This window comes from Macrobrachium rosenbergii, chromosome 32 (assembly GCF_040412425.1).
Source record: "Macrobrachium rosenbergii isolate ZJJX-2024 chromosome 32, ASM4041242v1, whole genome shotgun sequence".
Lineage (NCBI taxonomy): Eukaryota > Metazoa > Arthropoda > Malacostraca > Decapoda > Palaemonidae > Macrobrachium > Macrobrachium rosenbergii.
Window position 1 is genome coordinate 13210556 of NC_089772.1, and position 20552 is coordinate 13231107.

Below are 20552 nucleotides of genomic sequence, written 5' to 3' on the forward strand. Positions count from 1 at the left end.
TGGAGTTGTCCTATGGTATTTCATTTTGGCTGCTTATCAAGAATTTACCGTCATTTTTTGTCGGTCGACTGTAATTAACGCGTAATTAACCCCAGAACTGATTATGTTTTTGTATGCTGGCCATCCTGGAATGCTATCGCGCATGCGCAGTGTATAGGCGAACTTTTGGTAAAACGTGGTTTCCTTTACTAGGGGGTTTGGGGGCAGAGGCCCCCCCCCGGCTAAGTAACACAGCCTTAATAGGTTAGGGTACGGTAGGTTAGTATGGTTCCTTTTATCATAGATTTCCTTAGTCAGTGCCCTATTGAACATAAGGCTCCCTAATGACGTTCGTGTTTGTGGAACCGTTCCATACAGTCCATGTGGACTTATTAGTAAGAAATACCCCATTGTTTTTAGAAGGTGATGCATTAACTTTGTACTTGGAAATGAAGGAAGATGACCAAAGTGATAGTGAAAAGGTTGAAGAATTATTGAAAGAAGCCTTTTCAGATGAAGCTTTTGTAGCATTTGGGAAATCACTGATTCATAGTGGATGGGGAAGCACGCGGACGTTTTTGCAAATGAATTAAGAAGGTTGGCAGGGTTAGCCTAGCTGGGTTTAAGGGGATGGGTTGGAATGCATGGCAATGTTATCATTTGTGAATGGTATGCCTAGTCAAGTCATTGCATCATTGCAGAAGCTACCAGGTAGTACAGGGAATGGCAATGAGTGAAATTATAAATAGATTGAGATTATTGACTTTTTTAATACATTGTGATATTGCTGCTGACCCAAGTCTGTTTGTGGTAAAGCAATAGTTGGGGTCAAATGAATTCAGTAGGCGAAGTTTTGGTGAATTCATGGGTCAGTGTTATGGGTGTGGAGGGCCACATACGCTGCATTATTATAAAGACCGAAAACGAGTTGTGTGCTTCTGGTGTTATAAGGTGGGTCATATTTCAACTCAGTGTGATTCGGGAAACGAGAGGAGGTGTTGGGAGAGAGAGAGAGAGAGAAAGTAGAAGGGGTGTTGGGAGGAGTGAGAGAGAGAGAGAGAGAGTTTATTGGTTGTCATTCAGTTTTCCCAGGCAGTGCTGAGTTGGTCAGCTATTATATTTATACATATATATGTGTTTGTATATGTGTATATATATATGTATATACTGTATATATATATAGGTGACCACAATTATATTTATACATAAAAAAATGGTCCGATATCAGATTCAGTCTATTAGGAAATAAATTAGAAGGGTCGGCATACTGTTCAAAGGTATTTATTGTTTGTAACTTAAAATTAACATACAATAGCTCTTCAGCATATTGACGATCACAGGAACTGATAAAAAAATAAGTTATTAGGTATTAGCTCAAACTGCTGTCGCGTACCTCATGACCTCGTCCTTTGCAAAAAGGCTAAAAAAAAATTTCTTTTCTGATGTTCTTTTAGACAATGAATGCTCTCCAAGGTTCCACTGCTCAAGTAAAATTTGTTCCATATTCCAAACCAGGAACAAAAACGGCTGTGATATTTTTGTTAGCAGAATGATAACGACAATTTTATGTAGGGTTTCAAACAGTTGACAATGGAACATCCAAAGTTACAGCAGAACGTTGAATTTCTCATCTGCGTTCGTGAAGAAGGTCTTTGAATCTAATTACTGACGAGTCTGGTGCTTTAGCCGCGGTGTGGTTTTGGTGAAATGATAATGAAATGCAGACGAAGTGAGTCTGGTTGAAGTAACTGAAGTAACTGGGATGATTAGCCTGGCCAGCGCCCAATTTTAAACCCTGCGAAAAGAAAGAACCGGTTGTTAATATTATTATATTCATCATTATTATTTCTATTAACATTTATAGAATAATGATTTTTTATTTAGAAACAGCTAGAACTAAGAAGACGGGAGTGAAGACGAGCGTGCTTTAGATAAATAAATAATTTCAAAAAAGTTATTTTGAGTGTACCCTCAAACAAGGCATTGTAGAATGCCCGTAGAAGGTATTAGGACATCCCATGGTTTAAGAAAATAATTTGTATGGTCACTACGTAGTGTAAGAAAACAAACTGCAGATACCCAACATTCACAGATGGCGACATAAGTGCTCCAGTCAAGCGAGCAAAGCATAACTAAAAGGGCCCATCTCACCTGATGACAGTTCACGCACACATGACCTAAATCTGGATCTTCAGTTTGTCAATACTAGTCCATGATTAACTCTTCTGCCAGATAATTCAGTCAGGGCAGGCGCTGCTCTCCTGTTTCTTTGGCCGACAGCCGGTGGCATACAGGTCCCAATGCCTAGGACACATGGCCAGTGTGTTGCTAGGCTCACTGTATAACCTCCCCTGCCCGAGGGCTGGTACCTATTCTCCTACTCACCCTCGAGTTTTCAGACCGCTAGGTTAGCGGGCCACCTGGTTTATGCAATGGCACCATCCAAGCCGCCAATGAGCGGCGGGATTTGAACCCGGTCCTCTCGACTGGTGGGCGAGAACTTTACCACTGCACCACCACGGTGGGTATAGAATAATATAATGAATTATATTCTATCATAGATTCTTGCATATTTGTGACACCTCTCTGGTATTCGATTGCAATGGACGTACCGTCTATCAAAATCCAAGCCTGCTTAACCCATTAATCACAACTATACAAAAATATAGTACGATCTTCCCAGTTTAACATTTACAAAATCTTGGGTCGTACGATGACCTAAAAGGGTACTAATTTAGAGGCCAGAAGTTTTGGAGCGTGTAAGATTATTTTAAATATACCGCGATCAATTTACTCACCACTCTCCACCAATACCCCTATACTAATCATTATATTAGAAAGTTTCATCACAGCTAAATCATCCCCACCATGTTCAGTCCCATAGGGGTTAGTGCCATCAGTGCACCTCATGCAGTGCCCTGTAGGCATTACTTAAGGTTCTTTGCGGCGTGCCTTCAGTCCCTAGCTGCAACCCCTTTCGTTCCTTTTACTGTACCCCTCTCCATATTCTCTTTCTTCCATCTTACTTTCCACCCTCTCCTAACGATTGATTCATAGTGCAACTGCGAGGTTTTCCTCCTGTTAAACCTTTCAAACCTAAACTCAATTTCCGTTTCAGCGCTAAATGACCTCATAGGTCTCAGTGCTTTTGGCCTAAATTCTATATTCAATTCAATTCAGCCCACCATGTTAGGCCAATTGATGTCTTACCTGACGTGTTGGCGAATGAAATTGACGTAGTTGGGCACATTGACATACACTCCAGGCATCTCACCAGTGGCGCAACCGATGCCCCAGGCAACGAGTCCAACGACAGTCCAGCCCTTCTGGGTAGGGCACACAAGAGGTGCTCCACCGTCACCCTGTGAACACAAAATGTGGATTACTGTAGTGTAGTTGGGGATATGACAGAAACTCAGGTCTGAAGCGAAGCAAACAGAATATAGCTTTGTAACTCCTATGGTTGTGTATAGTATCGCTGAGATACTATGTAAATTTAGGGGAAAAAAGATTTGAATTAATTTCTCGTTATCATTAATCAAGTGTACCATTTCAAAACAATAATTGGATATACTTTCCCAAATGGGGCTATCAAAAATAACCTCAAAATCTAATTATGACGCTTAGGTCACGAAGCGTTCTCAAACTATATGCATGCAAGCACTGAGTAGCTAACAATGTTACAGAGCTACTGGTCACATACTGCACTAAAATGGAAGACTGCAGCATCTGCAAAAACACAAAACTGAGAAAAATGGTAGATACTCCTTTGCCTTACTACTGATTTTGCAGATACTGCAAATGGGACCCCCTAAAAGCTCGTGGAAAGCGTTGAAGAATCACTCTGAAACTGCAGTAACTTGTGTGTTAATGTTTCACGAGCCCGACAGGTGGCAAATCTCAACGTCGAAAACTGTGCAGGTACCGCAGTTTTCCATTTCAGTGCAGTATAAACGGACAGCTCTGAATACAGGACACGGCAAAGAGCGGAGCTGATGAAAGACTCGAGAAGAAGGACTTACCGTGCAGGCATCTTTCCCAGCAACGCCTCCGGCGCAAATGAAGGAATTTATGTCCAGTCTGAATTCGGCTCCTAGGCGAGACCTCTGGAGCTTATTCTGACACACGAAAGGATCCACCATCGGCACATCAACCTCCTTCAGAATATTTTGGAAGGATGCACCGTCGGAAAAGGCGTCCTTGCCCCATCCGCTCACCCAGCAACTGAATGATAATGATAGAAAATAACATTAGCTTCGTTATTTAACAACTTCCATTAGATGAGTGTCATATTATTTGATCTGAATTCGAATTTTAGACCACGTGAGTTGAACACCCATCATCACGATTCACTGGAATTCAACTCGCCAAAGAAAATGAGGTGAAGGCTGCAAAGTCAAGTTTCTGTGCTCAGTATTTGTTATCATATATTTAATTAACTCTGGCGTATAAATCTAGTTTAGGAACAACACTCATGGGTTGTGTGTTTATATACAATATTAAGCAGTCTTTCATAATAAAGCGCAGAAAAGCTGTGGTTTGTTAAACACCCAGCAGTTAGAATGTGAATAAAACAGTGACCGTTGTCTTCCGTTTTCTCTAGATCCCACCCTTGTTAGTCGAGATGGACTGAAAAATATACATGCGTTCGTGTCAGGAAAATGCATAAACATTCTGTTCTGGGCAATGCCCTGAGTGCCTTCTCTGATGAATGGTGAGATACAAGATGATGCACTTGTTTAAACGGCAATAGATTTACAAATAGCCTACTTGGACAGGGAATCAGTTAGGTGGCAGAAAGTCTGTATGAATAGGTTGATGACAGTACAGGGTCTGTGTCGTTTTGCTGTGGTTCTACCGCCGCCAGCCAGTCTGCTACTCCCTTGTGTGGTGTTATTTCTCATAATCATCAACAAAGATAAACAGGGTTAGGAGTTAGAATCTTACCTCTGGGTTGTAGTGAAGAAAAGTTGGCCTTGTTCAGGAAGGCAGGCAGTTCTGATGTGTGGGAAGGCGTTCGTGTTGACTGGCTGGGCCAGATGCAGCAGAGCAACGTCGTTGGCAAGGGACCTGGCGTTGTACTGTGGATGAATGACAACGCGGTCCACTGGGACTTCCAGATGAGGGAGTTGTGGGTGATCTTGTGGGCTTCGCACGTCGTGCTCACCCAGTCTAACTTTCACCCTGGCAAAGGAAAAAATATCGCTACAGTGAATGTCGGTTGGTATATGGTATATAGCTTTATACGTACCCATTCTGCCCTAAAATGGAAAACTGCAAAATTTTCGAAATTGAGATATGCCACCTATTGGGCTCGTGAAACACTAATGCACAAGTTACTGCAGTTTCAGAATGATTCTTCACTGCTTTATTTAGGGGGTTCCATTGGTAGTATCTGCAAAATCAGTAGCAAGGCCAGGGAAAACTGCAGTATCTAGCATTTTTCTGAGTGTTGTATCTTTGCAGATACTGCAGTTTTATATTTTAGGGCAGTATTAGTCAATACCAATTATTCATGCAATTGCTGCAGTTCTAGAATGTTGTTGTCCTCTCATACTCAAGTAGCTTTTTGGTACAAATTGGCCCAAGAGTTCTTCTTTCTTGGGTTTGACAAAGTAAAGATAAATGCGAGGAGATTGGTGAATAACGGGCCAAGATTGAAAACACCGAGTCCTAAGTTGAGCAAAAATGGAGGATGATAGAGAGTCATGAACTGGCGAATTGCAGGGAAATTCTGATAATGCAAATCACCAGCTAAAGTGATTCGGATTTCTCTGCTTCGACAGCGACAACAGTTAGATTTTACAGGGAACGTCAATAGAACTTCAAAGAACAGAATAGAATACAGAATTTAGGCCAATGGCCAAGCGCTGGGACCTGCGAGGTCATTAACTGAAAGGGAAATTGACTGTAAGAGGGTCTGAAAGGTGTAACAGGAGGAAAACCTCAAAGCAGTTGTACGAAGAAACAAGTGTTAGAGAGAGTGGAAAGTCAGATGGAAGAAAGAAAATATGAACGGAAATACAGTAAATGGAATGAAAAGGTTGCAGCTAGGGGCCGAAGGGACGCTGCAATAGAACTTTAAAGGCATAACAAACTTGGTATGCCTAGGGGGCGAGTAGTGTTGGTTTAGATAAAAAATAAAAAAAAGTTCGCGAATCAATATTTGATATAAAACTGCTGCGGAAGATGTGTGACAAAAAGGTTGTAAATGAATGTAACATAAAAGGAGATGGGTGAAGAGAGCCATGCAGTGTGAAAAGTACCGAGGCTAATTCGTGTATAGGAGCGACTGGACGATGTCATGAAAAATGTGAAACGTGTGAAATGTGCAGATGGAAGAGCGAATGGCCTGTAAAATGATCCAATAGCTGTTTTAATATTCATATACACAGAATAAGAAAAGAACAAGTTAATGTTCACGTAAGTACATGAGATAAGAGGAGATTGGGGTTCGCAGGTGGGAACGCTGTTCGATGATTCTCAAAACAACGTGTAAAATCTGGTGAAAGTTTGACAGGCAACGGAAGTGCATGGTACCCAGGAAATGAGATAAGTAGGCTTATTAGCGTGAGGAGGTTACATTACTAGTATTTTGGAGAACTTATTACTGGTGATGGTAAAATGAGAGCAATGATGATCACTGGGCAGGTGAGGTCAGAGTCATATAACATAGGAGATGAGTGTCGAATTGATTGATTATAGCTACTAAAACTGGCGTCACAACACCTAGATTATTAACGCCGAGATGAGTGTCGAAGGAAGGAATCAAAAGTTCGATTTAATTTTTGTTGTTAAATGTAAAAAAAAAAAAGTGGAAGCGGTAATGATGAACTTAAAGAACCATTCTGCTGTTTAATGTAGAGATGGTGGCTCGGAGTGCTTTGAAGTAAGTTGGTCATGAGAGGGGGAGACTGTTCGATAAAAAAAAAGGGTATTAATCTGAATTATCGAGAGAGAGAGAGAGAGAGCGCGTTAAAAAGCGACCAGAATGTTAAAGTTCAAAAGGTCCTATAAACTGAAGCACAAGAATGTGGGAAAGACGCAGTATATATCGAATGAAGCTCGGCATTCTTTTTAGATTTCACAGTAGGAAAATAAAGCGTGCAAGTACCAGTGAAAGGCAAAAACCTGGACTCGAGAAACTTGTCGATCTCGTTCACCTTGAATTTCTAGTCTGGGATAATCGGGTTCGATACAAGAAGTCGTGAGGGAATCATATATTTAGGTATTATTTAAGTCAGGACCCACTAAGAGTCCAGATTTAAGTAAACGCATTAGAAATAGGAAAATTTCCGTTGGAGAATGCTAAAGCCACTGCATTGAAATGAAGTATAAGTTGGCATTATTTCTTCGACTTGTGGCTGCATGGAAGGAAGATATGGATCTAGGAAACCGTATCCTGCCTTGTGTGGGAGGTTTGTTGGTTGAGTCTAGGCCTGGTGAGCAGGCCTGAGTCTAGCCGTGGTCTAAAACACTTACTAAACAGTTGTAAATTAGAGAAGTTCCATTACTGTAAACACTGTCATTATAAGAGAGACTATACAAAAAAATATAATCGTAGACAGTCGCTGAGAAGCAGCCACTACTGGAAAGATTCATGACATATGACGAAAAAGGCGAATATATATATATATATATATATATATATATATATATATATATATATATATATATATATATATATATATATATATATATATATATATATATATATATATACTTACTGATTTGTGTTGAGTTTGTGAGCAGCTGTAAGAACCCATTCGGGGGAGATAAGGACACCTCCACCCAGATAGTTGTTGCTCAGACCTAAGACGACGGCCATCCATGGGTACTCGCCGAAGTCAGCCTGAATTCGCAAGAGAGAGAAAAAACGTTAAACGTATACTTCCTTCGATGTCCTTGCTAGCACACACACACACACATTTATATATATATATATATATATATATATATATATATATATATATATATATATATATATATATATATATATATAACATATCGTATGATGCATAGAAAAAGAAATCTCTCGTGTGTCCGACTTCTTTCGAAAGTTGAGGAAGCCAGATTATTCAAATCTCCACATTTGAGGACTAGATTGTATCTTCAACGTTCGATTATAAGCTAATATAAAATGAACTGAGAAATATGGACGGAACCTCATTCTCCCAGGCCAAGACCCCCTTAAAAAGGTACTTAGACTTTGATGCAACGTTTTCTGAAATAGAAATCATACGGAAGTATTTGTCTTAAAAAATACATTATCACGAATATATTACATCACAAGTCATACTCTCGCTTACCTCAGCAAACTTGGAACGGCCAAGTGGGATGGGGCTAGACACTCCACACGATCCACCACCAACCTGGACGGGGTTAGGCACTACTGGGTTAGGCCTGGGACCACCAGGTGTGGGGACGTTTCCAGATCCAGGACAGCAGAGCTTCTGCTCGACATCCACGCAGACTCCTCCCTGAGGCTGTAGAGAAATTCAACTGTCAGTTTTCATTTCGAGAGTTGGCTTAGCTCGGCCTACTAGGATTCTTCTTCAGTCGGTTCTTTGAACGTTTGAAATTGCGTGAAAATCATTTTGATGTTTCTTATATCAAAGTATCGCTATACTAAAACCAAGGAGGCTGTCAGACTACACATTGTAAGCTAGACGTGATGCATAGTAAGGCTAATTTAGAATATAATACTTAGCAACGACAACAAGATTATTTAAGAACAGTGATGTCTACCAGTCCAAACTCTTACTCTACTTGCTGTCTCAAACGAGTTGTTTATTTATATTTTTTTTAGCATTACCTGGAACCGTGGGTGATTCTTAAAGCACCCGTTTTTCAATGAGGTAAAATTGAGATTTAAAGAAGCATACTCACTCTGTGGGCAATTCTGAGAAGAGATGCAATTGGCTGGTTGGGGCAAGCCTGGTTGACCGGCAAACAGAAACAGTCAGGGGAGTTCGTGTTTTGTGGGTTTCCTGAAAATACCACCGACATAAGTAACGAACATTCACGCACTGAATTTCACAAGAGACCAGTCTTGACCGACTTTATAAGCGAGTGCATGTGAATTATGAAATGAGAAAATTATGCCACGAATGTATGAATGCACAGAAATATATAAATATATATATATTACAGGCAGATAGCGAACTGCGATAGTAAGTGTGAAACTATAGGCAGACAAATTAAACACAGTTCCGTATAACCAAAGAAGACTAGTAAGAAATGGGTCATAGCACTCACCAAACTGGCCGCCGGGTACGGGCGGCACTCCGATATCACTGGAAATGAGGCCCAGCCGAGTTGCTTCGTCATTTTGACAGTGGACATCTGAGAAGATTGTGGCGAACGCCAGCAAAGAAACTAACAACCTGCAAAGGCAAAGAGAGAAAATGCTATAACAAAAGGATTAACTCCTCACTCTTTTGGGATGTAATTCTGCATCTGGCAACAGCGGTTAAATGCGCGTCACTGTAGTCCTGAGTTCTTGTCTTCCGGGGGGTTCGAGCCCACGAAATGATGAACTCATTATCAACTAAAAAAAAAAGAAAAATCTCCCTTCGGGTAACATATATGAAAATATATTATTTCCGAGGTAGAGCTAATTGGATATTAAAGGACGTTTGTAGCTAAATGCTTGTGAATGAATCACGGTCATGTGATAAAATTCATTCATGTATACATACACACACACACACACACATATATATATATATATATATATATATATATATATATATATATATATATATATATATATATATATATATATATATATATATATATATATATATATATATATATATATATATATATATATATATATATATATATATTATGTCCCTTTTTCGGACTGACAAAGTCGGCACAATAGTTTTCCTTTTACAGAAAACTAAAAAATGAATTCCCAGAAAGCAACAGACCTCATTGAACAAAACTAAAGAAATATAAATGTTTTCTTGGAATATTATTATGCTTGGCAAAAGTAGTCACGATTCTTTCGGCCGAGTCTCAATTATCTCCAGAAAACGAGTTCTTGGTATCTTCTTCTTTTTTCTACTTTTATGTATTTGCGCATCAGCCGATACGGTAACTAGTTCTTACTGTCAGAACTAGTTTTCAGTTACTTACTTTCCTGTTATCGTCGATGGTATTAGCGCGAGCGATTAGTGACGTCTGTTGACAAATGCCCCACGTTGTAGAATCCCCGTAGGGAGTTATGTCGTCAGTGTATTTCACGGGGTGCACTGTAGGCATTACTAAAGGTTCTTTGCAGCGTCCCTTCGGCCCCGAGATGCAACCCCCTTTCATTCCTTTTACTGTACCTCCACTCATATTTCTTGCTGTCCAACCTCTCCTAACAATTGAGGTTTTTCCTCTTGTCACACCTTTCAAACCTACCTACTCTCAATTTCCTCTCCAGCGCTGAATGACCTTATAGGTCCCAGTGCCTGGCCTAAACATTCCATTCCATTTCACAATGTAGTTCGCTGCGGTAACCGGTTCAATGCTGTCCGAACCAGTTTCCCGTACTGCTATTCGTCTATGCTTCGACTAGGACTTGTTATGCGTATTTGGGACGCTCGTGTAACGCATTTGGTAACTTTCTGCAAGAACTTGATTATATTGACCCGTGTTTTATACATAAGCGCCATCTCTCACGTCCAAGTGCTACAGCCTGCGACAGTGAACCATCTTCCTCTAAATCTATTCGGGATATTTAGAAGGTTTTAATGAGTCGCATTTCGACGTGTGATCATATATATATTATATATATATTATATATATATATATATATATATATATATTCTCTCTCACTAGATTCATGATCAAGGTTACCTGGTGGAGTTCAAAGCTAGTTTTTCTTACGGTTCCTTTGGCAAGCATCCAGGCACGCAAACTGCTTGCACGTAATTATCGGCATCATCGTTATTGCTTTTGTTGCTGGAGCTACGACGTCATTTGCCGTTACTGATGCATCGTTAACCTGATTGTCCTTTAACCCATTGTCTCGCGAGGAAACAAGTTAAAAATACGCCGAAGTTTCTTCGGCGCAGTCGAGTTTTCTGTACAGCGTATAACCAAGGCCACCGAAAATAGGTATACCTTTCGGTGGTCTCGGTATAATGCTGTATGAGCAGCGGCCCATGAAACTTTAACCGCGGCACGGTGGTGGCCTGTCCCATATCGTTGCCAGAAGCATGATTATGGCGAACTTTAACTTTAAATAAAATGAAAACTACTGAGGAGGCTAGAGGGCTGCAATTTGGTATGTTTGATGATTGGAGGGCGGATGACCAACATACCAATTTTCAGCCCTCTAGCCTCAGTAGTTTTTAAGATCTGAGGGCGGACAGACAAAGCCGGCACAATAGTTTTCTTTTACAGGAAACTAAAAAGCCACTGTTTATTGCTGTCGTGTTAACTGCGTTAAGTAAAAATATTCGGTGAGAAGACCTAATTATGCAAATGAACACAAGCCAGGAGACATCATTGCTGAGGTTTAGTTCCCCGTCAAAGAAAACTATTGAGTGGCTGTTTGTCAGTCCGTCCGCGCTTTTCTGTCCGCCCTCGGATCTTAGAAACTACCGAGGCTAGAGGGCTGCAAATTGGTGTGGTGGTCATCCACGCTCCAGTCATCAAACGTACCAAATTTTAGCCCTCTAGCCTCAGTAGTTTTTATTCTATTTAAGGTTTAAAGTTAGCCATGATCGTGCCCGCCAGCAACACTTGCCACCACCGGGCTGTGGCTGAAAGTTTCATGGACCGCGGCTGAGAGTTTCATGGCGGTAAGTTTCAATGGTCGGGAAACCAAGATCTCTAGCAGGAAATTCTCGCAGTGAGGGAGAAAAAAGGTGACATTCTCAACAACTGCACAAATTCATGGAGCCCTGAAATGAATGTCAATCAGAAATAGACTGAAAACTTCACATCAAGTTTTGTTTCCGTCATTTTTTTTTAAGTTCCCCACGGACGCCATTTTATTCAAGGTCCTTGATTTTCCTAAGAATTCTCTATCCGGTAACTACTCGCTTATTTAGAGGTCGAATTTTTTCTCAGGCGAGCAAGCGCGCGCGCGAGAGAGAGAGAAGTTCTGGTGGAATGTACGAAAGAGCCCTAATTCATATATATATATATATATATATATATATATATATATATATATATATATATATATATATATATATATATATATATATATATATATGAAACATACAAAACTATGTCATTAGCCAATAACAGCTGTCGCTACACGAAACGACAGGACCCCAGTAGGTAAAATTCTCGGGTAAAATCCTGGGAAACCCGTGACCAAGGACTAGTCCTTCCAGACTCCCTGAAGAAAGGTTCCAGACAGCGCTGATATTCATTTACCTTTGCTCTGTTCGTTCGTTAATTGTAAAATGGAAGGAATTTTGTCTTCGCACACATATATGTATATATATATACACGTATATTATATATATATATGTATTAATTTTATCTCTTACACAATTGTTCTGTGCATTAATACAATTGCTACCTGGGCCTCATTGAAATCGGATGGTATCTGCAGGAGATTTTTATTCAGGAAGAGTTACGGGTAGACTTGACAGTGAGGACTCTTGTTAGTCCTGGAAAGCTTGTAACTTTTCTTGAATATATACAGGTACATCTCTGCTAGATACCATTCAGCTTCAATGAGGTGCTGTTAGTAATATATATATATATATATATATATATATATATATATATATATATATATATATATATATATATATATATATATAATCTAAGTGTGAATATTATGAATCAATAACATGTGATCCTGTCTTAGTTCCCGTATGGGGGCAGTGCCGTCAGTGCAACTCGTGCGGTGTACTGTAGGCATCACTAAAGGTTCTTTGCAGCGTCCCTTCGGCCCTTAGCATTATCCATTACTTTTATTTTACCTCCTTTCATATTCTCTTTCTTCCATCTTACACTCCACCCTCTGATTCGTCCTGTTTCACCTTTCAAACCTTTTACTGTCAATTTCCATTTCAGCGGTGAATGACCTTATAGGTCCCAGTGCTTGGCCTTTGTCCTAAATTGTATATTCAGTTCAATTCAGTTCACAAGGATAAAGATGAAGATATGACACCAAGGCGAGTGGTTTTTGCTGTCACATCACCAGACTTAACCCTCTGATATTTTGCAGTGTAGGACCACAAGAGTTCATGGGCTGCAGAGAAATCTCCCTCAGATGACTAAGCTAACTGTAGACCCATATTTTCCCACCGAAGAAACATGACAAATCAAAAGCCTCCATCAAGGACACCGGGTTGTTTGATCTCTAGACCTGGGAGTGGAGGGAAATATTTCATTAATATTTACATTTAATTCCAGCATCGGCCTAAAGTCAGCGTGAGACTGGTGGGAATTGCGGAAAGATAGATGAGAAACATTACAAATATTTTATGTGTAAAGTATCTGACTTGTGAGGGTCACGTGCAAATTCCTGAGGTCATATGGACACAAGACTCTCTCAGCATGTCCAAATTAGTTTCTGTTTGAAAGGCACTGCGATCTACAGGCGAAACTTGACTCATTCGTAAGAATAAATAGATAGCAGGAGGATTTGCTTTCCCTTGGGTAGAAGCCGCCATGCTAATGTGGTAATATTCAAAACTGCCCTTGGGGCTGGGAAAGTTATGGCAGAGTTCGCAAAAGTTGAAGGATTTCAGCACTAAGAAATGTCTGACTTCAACTGAGAGAGAGAGAGAGAGAGAGAGAGAGAGAGAGAGAGAGAGAGAGAGAGAGAGAGAGAGAGAGAGAGATTAACTACTACGAATAGGTAACTCTCGCTAGAAACCATATTCGTTTAGTGCCAAACATCTTTCGTATTTTCTGAAACAAAGCGAAGATAAAAGCAAACTTCTTCTTATTCATTTACCAGCATAAACGAGGTCAAACCTTCTCTAAATGTGTCCCTAGACCGAACCGAGACGCAAGGTCTAATTCTTTAGACCAAGTCGTCGTTCCAAATTCTTCCAGTCGCTCTCGTATCTTTCTCTCAGGATGGAATTCTCTGGGGTCTCGTTCGTACACCGGTAAAACCAAGGCCACCCAGATGGGAGGTAAAAATCCCCCAAAAGCAGCTGCCCGGTGTACGAACTCGTTTCTGGCCCGCCCTCCGGCGCCTTCGACTCTTCCCATGAAGCCGGCTGTTATGAAGGCTTGCGATGAATATTAGTCTCCGTATTTCATTGGTTTTCGCGATATGCCGTGAGGTATGACTGCTTGAAAATTGGCTTTGATATTTCACGTTCGTTATTCTTGTTAAATGGTGCGTTTGGCGTCGTATCATCATCATCTAAACGAATACTGACGACGAATAACGCAGCCTTCCGTGACCGCGAACCCCACCAACTGCATACGCGTCTTTCTGTCCACTAAAATACTCTGTTATCGTGATAATGTTAATAAGTAGAAATGTTAGTATTAGATTATTATCAATGTAAATGAATTCTCATTTGAAATTTAGTGCCTTTTCCCAGCGTATATAACGTATGAACTAAATAAAGAAATGACCCATTTTTAAAAAAAAAGTGTAAATAGACATTTTCTCCCGACAGATGTCCCTCTAGGAATCAGCATGGACGTATCTCCATGTTAAGTAGATGGCAAAAATGCGCCGAAGCTTCTTCGGTGCAATCGAGTTTTCTGTACAGCGTATATAATGCTATATGAAACTCCCAGCCGCTGCCCATGAAACTTTCACCCAAGGGCCGGTGGTGGCCTGTGTCGTTGGCATCTGTAGCGGTGCCAGACGGACGGACAGACAAATAGCTATCTCAGTGGTTTTCCCTGACGGAAAACTAAGACGTGTACTTTTTAGCTTTCGTTAAATTTAATTCGCTCCTAAAAGATCGGAAGTAATGAATCAGCTTTCGTTTTTTCTGACAATCTCGGTACTTCCCTTAATTCAGACATCACCGATGGATTTCATTAATATCTCATTAACATTTTTGACTGATGGTCTTTGAGGTACTGACTGACATAATTGAGGTTGATTCATCTTCAGGAATTCGTCACAAATCCAACAACGAGAAATTCAAACCATATGCGCCCGAACCGTAGACTTGGAAAACACATAATCTCAGTCTGTGATTTTTTCCACAAATTCTCACTGGCTCATGATCGGTTACTGCCGCAGTGTGGGGTCTGCTGCGGTTGAAACCAACATTCTTTGGAAGCTTAAAGAATTTCAAGTGAGTGGCCCCTTTGGTGTGATTGTTCTGTGTGAATAGGTTTCATCTACTGAAATAATAATAATAATAACTAACCGCGTCAGGTAAATCAGAATATGCACTCCTCGTCAGGGCCGACGCTGGCAGAGGTATGCACTGAGGGCATATGCCAACAGCGCCTAGTACTGAAAGACGGTACCCCATCCAAGCATCGTGCATAAACAGCGTTGTTTAACTTCCCTGATAGATAATCGAGTAATATTGAAAAATTCACTCAACACATAAACCGCCCGATTTTTGCGTCGTTCTCATTTATTTCACTCATTCCGTAGATATCGTCCATTGACATTAGACGATCGCCAGATTACTAAATAATGTCTATTAGTATTTATTATAAGTGCATAAACTTACACACGCATTCGTTTGACCTAGAATTTATCAGAACACTATACAATGTTGTTCCTAAAAATTAACCAAGCATGAACAAGTCAGCATAACTTACAGTGACACTTTTTAATTACCAAATACATTTAGTATCAGTGAGGGAAAAATCAGAGTAAATGAAAAATGTATTCCTCTGTTGAACTGTTGAAGTTAACTACGAAAAAGTAAACGAATTTGATGTACTTTTACGCAATATATATATATATATATATATATATATATATATATATATATATATATATATATATATATATATATATATATATATGATAACAACTCCTTTGATTTGAACTGAACATACCTCATGATGGCGCACTGCTACGGACTAATGGTTCCACTCGCGTAGTCGACAACACCTACAAGGCTCAGGTACCCTGTTCTCCCAGGTAAATATACTTGTACCCGCGAGGTGACCAGTTCATCATTTCCGTCACCTATTTTTACGGGATTTCTGCTGCACGCCCTTTAACCCCAGCTTAAGTTTGGCGTCATGCTTTTGTAATTTTTAGCTGCTTACAGTACGTGATTCGAAGCTAGCGCGAATGGTTCAGAAGCTTTTAATTACGTAAATGGCGGTTTTGGTAACTTTCCCGAGTTGCCTCGGAAAACCTGAAATCACTGTGACGTCATTGTGTCTGCGGAACTCAGGTGCGTTGAACGTTTCATATATATATATATATATATATATATATATATATATATATATATATATATATATATATATATATATATATATATATATATATATATCTGTGTATATATATATATCTAAAGGAAGTCCGCTTGCCGCTAAATATTCTGTCAAAAAAACAGAATCGGTATTTCTGGAAGGTAGATATTTCTGAATTTGGAACCACCCCGGAAGGCAACACCGGGGGATTCTCTAGGAAAATATCTCAGCGAGACATTGACCCCCCCCCTCCCCTCCCCCCTCCTGGAACACCAGAAAAGAGTATTTCCCACAACGAACGTCACCACAGCAAAATTTGAATACTACGTGATGACAAAGAACTAACCCCGTGATTGAATCTAATGTACTTTATTATTATTATTATTATTATTATTATTATTATTATATTATTATTATTATTATTATTATTATTACTGGAGAAACAAATCCACAGTTATGTATCGTATATTTGCCTATATTTAAAGATAAATCTGCACAGAAGGTTTTCGGGAAACTTTTGTTTCCAGAAAGCCTTCTGCACAGATTTATCTTTAAATGTATGTGCATATACATAACTGTGGATTTGTTTCTCCATTTCAAGACTCATGCTAATATTAATATTTTTAATTATTATTATTATTATCATTTGTCTTTTTTGTAGTTTTGGCTTAGTTCATCAGAATCAGTCGAGCAAAACTTTGAAAGAGATTTGGGTTGAAGGATGATACGATTCAATCTCTTTAATACACAACATTCGTTCATCTCTACTCTTTGTGTGTATATATATATATATATATATATATATATATATATATATATATATATATATATATATATATATATATATATATATATATATATATATATATATATATATATATATATATATATATATATATATATATATATATATATATATATATATATATATATATATGTTTCGAAAAGAACAACTCTCTCTTCCTCTCTCTAAGGCGACTCTTTAATATTACTGTTAATAAAAAAAAAAAATATCCTTTTACAAGGAATAAGATCTGCATAACGGTCAACATAAAAGTCACCCTGAAGACCACTTGGCGAATATTTCCAGTCGTCTAAGAAAAAAATCCCCCTTTAGAGAGAGAGAGAGAGAGAGAGAGAGAGAGAGAGAGAGAGAGAGAGAGAGAGAGAGAGAGAGAGAGAGAGAGAGAGAGAGAGAGAGGAACAAGCTACTTAATCAATATGCTGATAGCACAAAGGATACTTATTCTTCTTTGTTCTACACTAAAACTAAGTCAAATTTGAGATTATACCAGACTTTCACTTTATCTTCTTGAACGAGTGATGCTACAATTCGGTGTCGGCATTACAAAAAGATATTGTCCTCGACTATGACCATTGTACTATATGACATCAAATAAAGTCAGTGTCTATAAAAAAATAATGTTTTCGACGAAGAGTTAATGAGCTACAGGCTAAATTTAACAAACTGGTTTGATGAGAGTTGCATTGCATTGTCGCCGTCAGAACTTGATTATTGTATCGGGTTAGTGCTGTCAGTGCAGCTCATGCGGAGCACTGTAGGCAGTACTTGAGGTTCTTTGCAGCCTGCCTTTAGGCCCCTAGCTGCAACTCCTTTCGTTCCTTTTACTGTACCTCCTTCCATATTCTCTTTCTTCCATCACACTTTCCACCCTCTCCTAACAATTGATTCAGGATGCAACTGAGAGGTTTTCCTCCTGTTACACCTTTCAAACCTTTTACCCTCAATTTCCTTTTCAGGGCTGAATGACCTCACAGATCCCAGTGCTTGGCCTTTGGTCTAAATTATATATTCAATTCAATTCAGTTGATTATTGCAAGTCCTTACTAGAATCTGAAGATCAAAGGACCCCAGCTATCATAATCTCTAGAGCTACGACAAAAAGAGTAAATTTCTTGCGGATTTTTAACTGACCTGTGACCTGTTGCCTTAGAAAATATAGGTCAAGGTCGAGGGGAAAATGTCTAGTGGAAAGTGATCACTGTTTCCAAACGCACGATTCATCAGCTTCATAGGGAAAGGAGATATAATAATAATAATAATAATAATAATAATAATAATAATAATAATAATAATAATAATAATAATAATAATAATAATAATAATTATACCTGAAACAAAATACTTCATTTTACTCTTTACCAATGAGAGTCACTTGATAATTGATTTGTTCAGATAATCATCATTATATTCTGTTTCTTCGGCGCAGTCGAGTTTTCTGTACGGCAGCTACAGCGTATAATCAAGGCCACCGAAAATAGGTCTATCTTTCGGTGGTCTCGGTATAGCGGTGTATGAGCCGCGGCCCATGAAACTTTAGCTACGGCCCTGTGGTGGCATGTCCTATATCGTTGCCAGAAGCATGATTATGGCTAACTTTAACCTTAAATAAAATAAAAACTACTGAGGATAGAGGGCTGCAATTTGGTATGTTTGATGACTGGAGGGTGGATGATCAACATGCCAATTTGCAGCCCTCTAGCCACAGCAGTTTTTAAGATCTGAGAGCGGACGGAAAAAATGCGGACAGAAAAAAGTGCGGAAGGACAGACAAAACCGGCACAATAGTTTTCTTTGACAGAAAACTAAAAAAAGAAAAAAAAAGGAGAGGAGGTTTCCAAAGTCAGAGCACAGTAGTCGTAAACCACTCACCTCTAGGAAAACTTTTGTGGAATTGTCCCGGTGAACTAAAAGCTTCGAACGGAGAATTTAACTCCCCCCCCCTCTCCCCAGTCTCTCTCTCTCTCTCTCTCTCTCTCTCTCTCTCTCTCTCTCTCTCTCTCTCTCGTGCGCGCGCTTTTCAGGAAAATGCCTTTGAAACGCTGACCTTACCACTTCTCTCTACCTGGAAACCGTCTGATTTGCTTACCCAGAATCCTTCATATTTTCTTGCATATTTAGAGCTAAGACCTGTTGTATGTACTGCCTTGCGCTTGATATATTTTTAGTTTTCTTTAAAGGAAAACTATTGTGCCGGCTTAGTTTTCCGTCCGCACTTTTTTCTGTCCGCCCTCAGCTCTTAAAAACTACTGAGGCTAGAGGGCTGCAGATTGGTATGTTGATCATCCACCCTCCAGTCATCAAACATACCAAATTGCAGCCCTCTAGCCTCAGCAGTTTTTATTTTATTGAAGGTTAAAGTTTGCCATAATCATGCTTCTGGCAACGATATAGGATATGCCACCACCGGGTCGTAGTTAAAGTTTCGTGGGCCACGACTCATACAGCATTATACCGAGACCACCGAAAGATGGATCTATTTTCGGTGGCCTTGATTTTAAGCTGTAGCGGCTGTACAGGAAACTCGACTGCGCCGAAGAAACTTTGGGGGAATTTTTACTTATTTGTATTTTTGTCTTAGTTCATTGTTTTTCGAAACCCCCTGGAGTATATCGGTGAGAATCGACACTAGAACAGGGAAACGAATAGAAGGAATTGCTAATGAACAAACTTGTTTTCGAACGAAAGACGGAAATAGATTGATGTTGTCTGAAGAGAATATATAATTAATGAGACGAACATTATTGATTGTAGAGAACAGGAGGAAGGCTTTTCTGGATGATGCAAGAATCGAAAGGAGGCGATTGTTGATTATGAAAGGAGGCCGATAAAAGGATTGAAAATAGGAAGAAGTAAGTGGTGATCACGACATCGGTTGGCTAACTTGGAGTTTTTTTTTATGGTATTTCGGCACGAAGGTAAAGTTACCGTGGAATGGATAAGACGTAACTTCAGATAATAAAATAATATAGGACAGCAAAACTATAGCATAAAATAATGAAAATTAATTCATACTATACTTACATTTAAAAGCAAAAGAAATCTGCGAGAGAGAGAGAGATAGAGAGAGAGCATTTCCAATGCACAGAGATTATTCTTCGTTTTACATTTGTGCAACCGTTAAACAACCTCGGCAGTGAGTAAAATGCAAGAAAAACTCAGAGAAACGAAAGAAAAACTCTACTGATTAAAAGAAAACAAACGAACATAACAATTACTAGAAGTGATGTGAAAAAACGCAGCTGTCCAAAATGGTGAACTGACGTTTAAGGGAGGGAGAGAGTCAGTCACCTGGTGACAGTTAATATTTAAATTTCACGTAATTTGAGCTCACGTGCCTTCGTTTGTGATAATGGCGTTTCTAAAAGAAGAGTGAGCTCTGGATTCAGTTGTTCACCTGAGAACCAAAACTAGGAAATACCAAAGAGGA

General features: G+C 39.4%; 1 protein-coding gene across 1 annotated transcript; it reads right to left on the bottom strand.

Moving 5' to 3' along the window:
* Positions 1 to 1244: 1244 nt before the first annotated feature.
* On the bottom strand, positions 1245 to 16084 carry LOC136855719 (phenoloxidase-activating factor 2-like). Its single transcript, XM_067133049.1, has 9 exons — positions 15952 to 16084; positions 9238 to 9365; positions 8869 to 8969; positions 8289 to 8465; positions 7707 to 7831; positions 4927 to 5163; positions 4002 to 4203; positions 3190 to 3341; positions 1245 to 1774 (listed from the first exon to the last, which is right to left on the bottom strand). Exons 1-9 carry the CDS (start codon positions 15954 to 15956, stop codon positions 1768 to 1770), a joined length of 1134 nt encoding a protein of 377 aa, XP_066989150.1. The 5' UTR covers positions 15957 to 16084; the 3' UTR covers positions 1245 to 1767.
* Positions 16085 to 20552: the final 4468 nt, after the last annotated feature.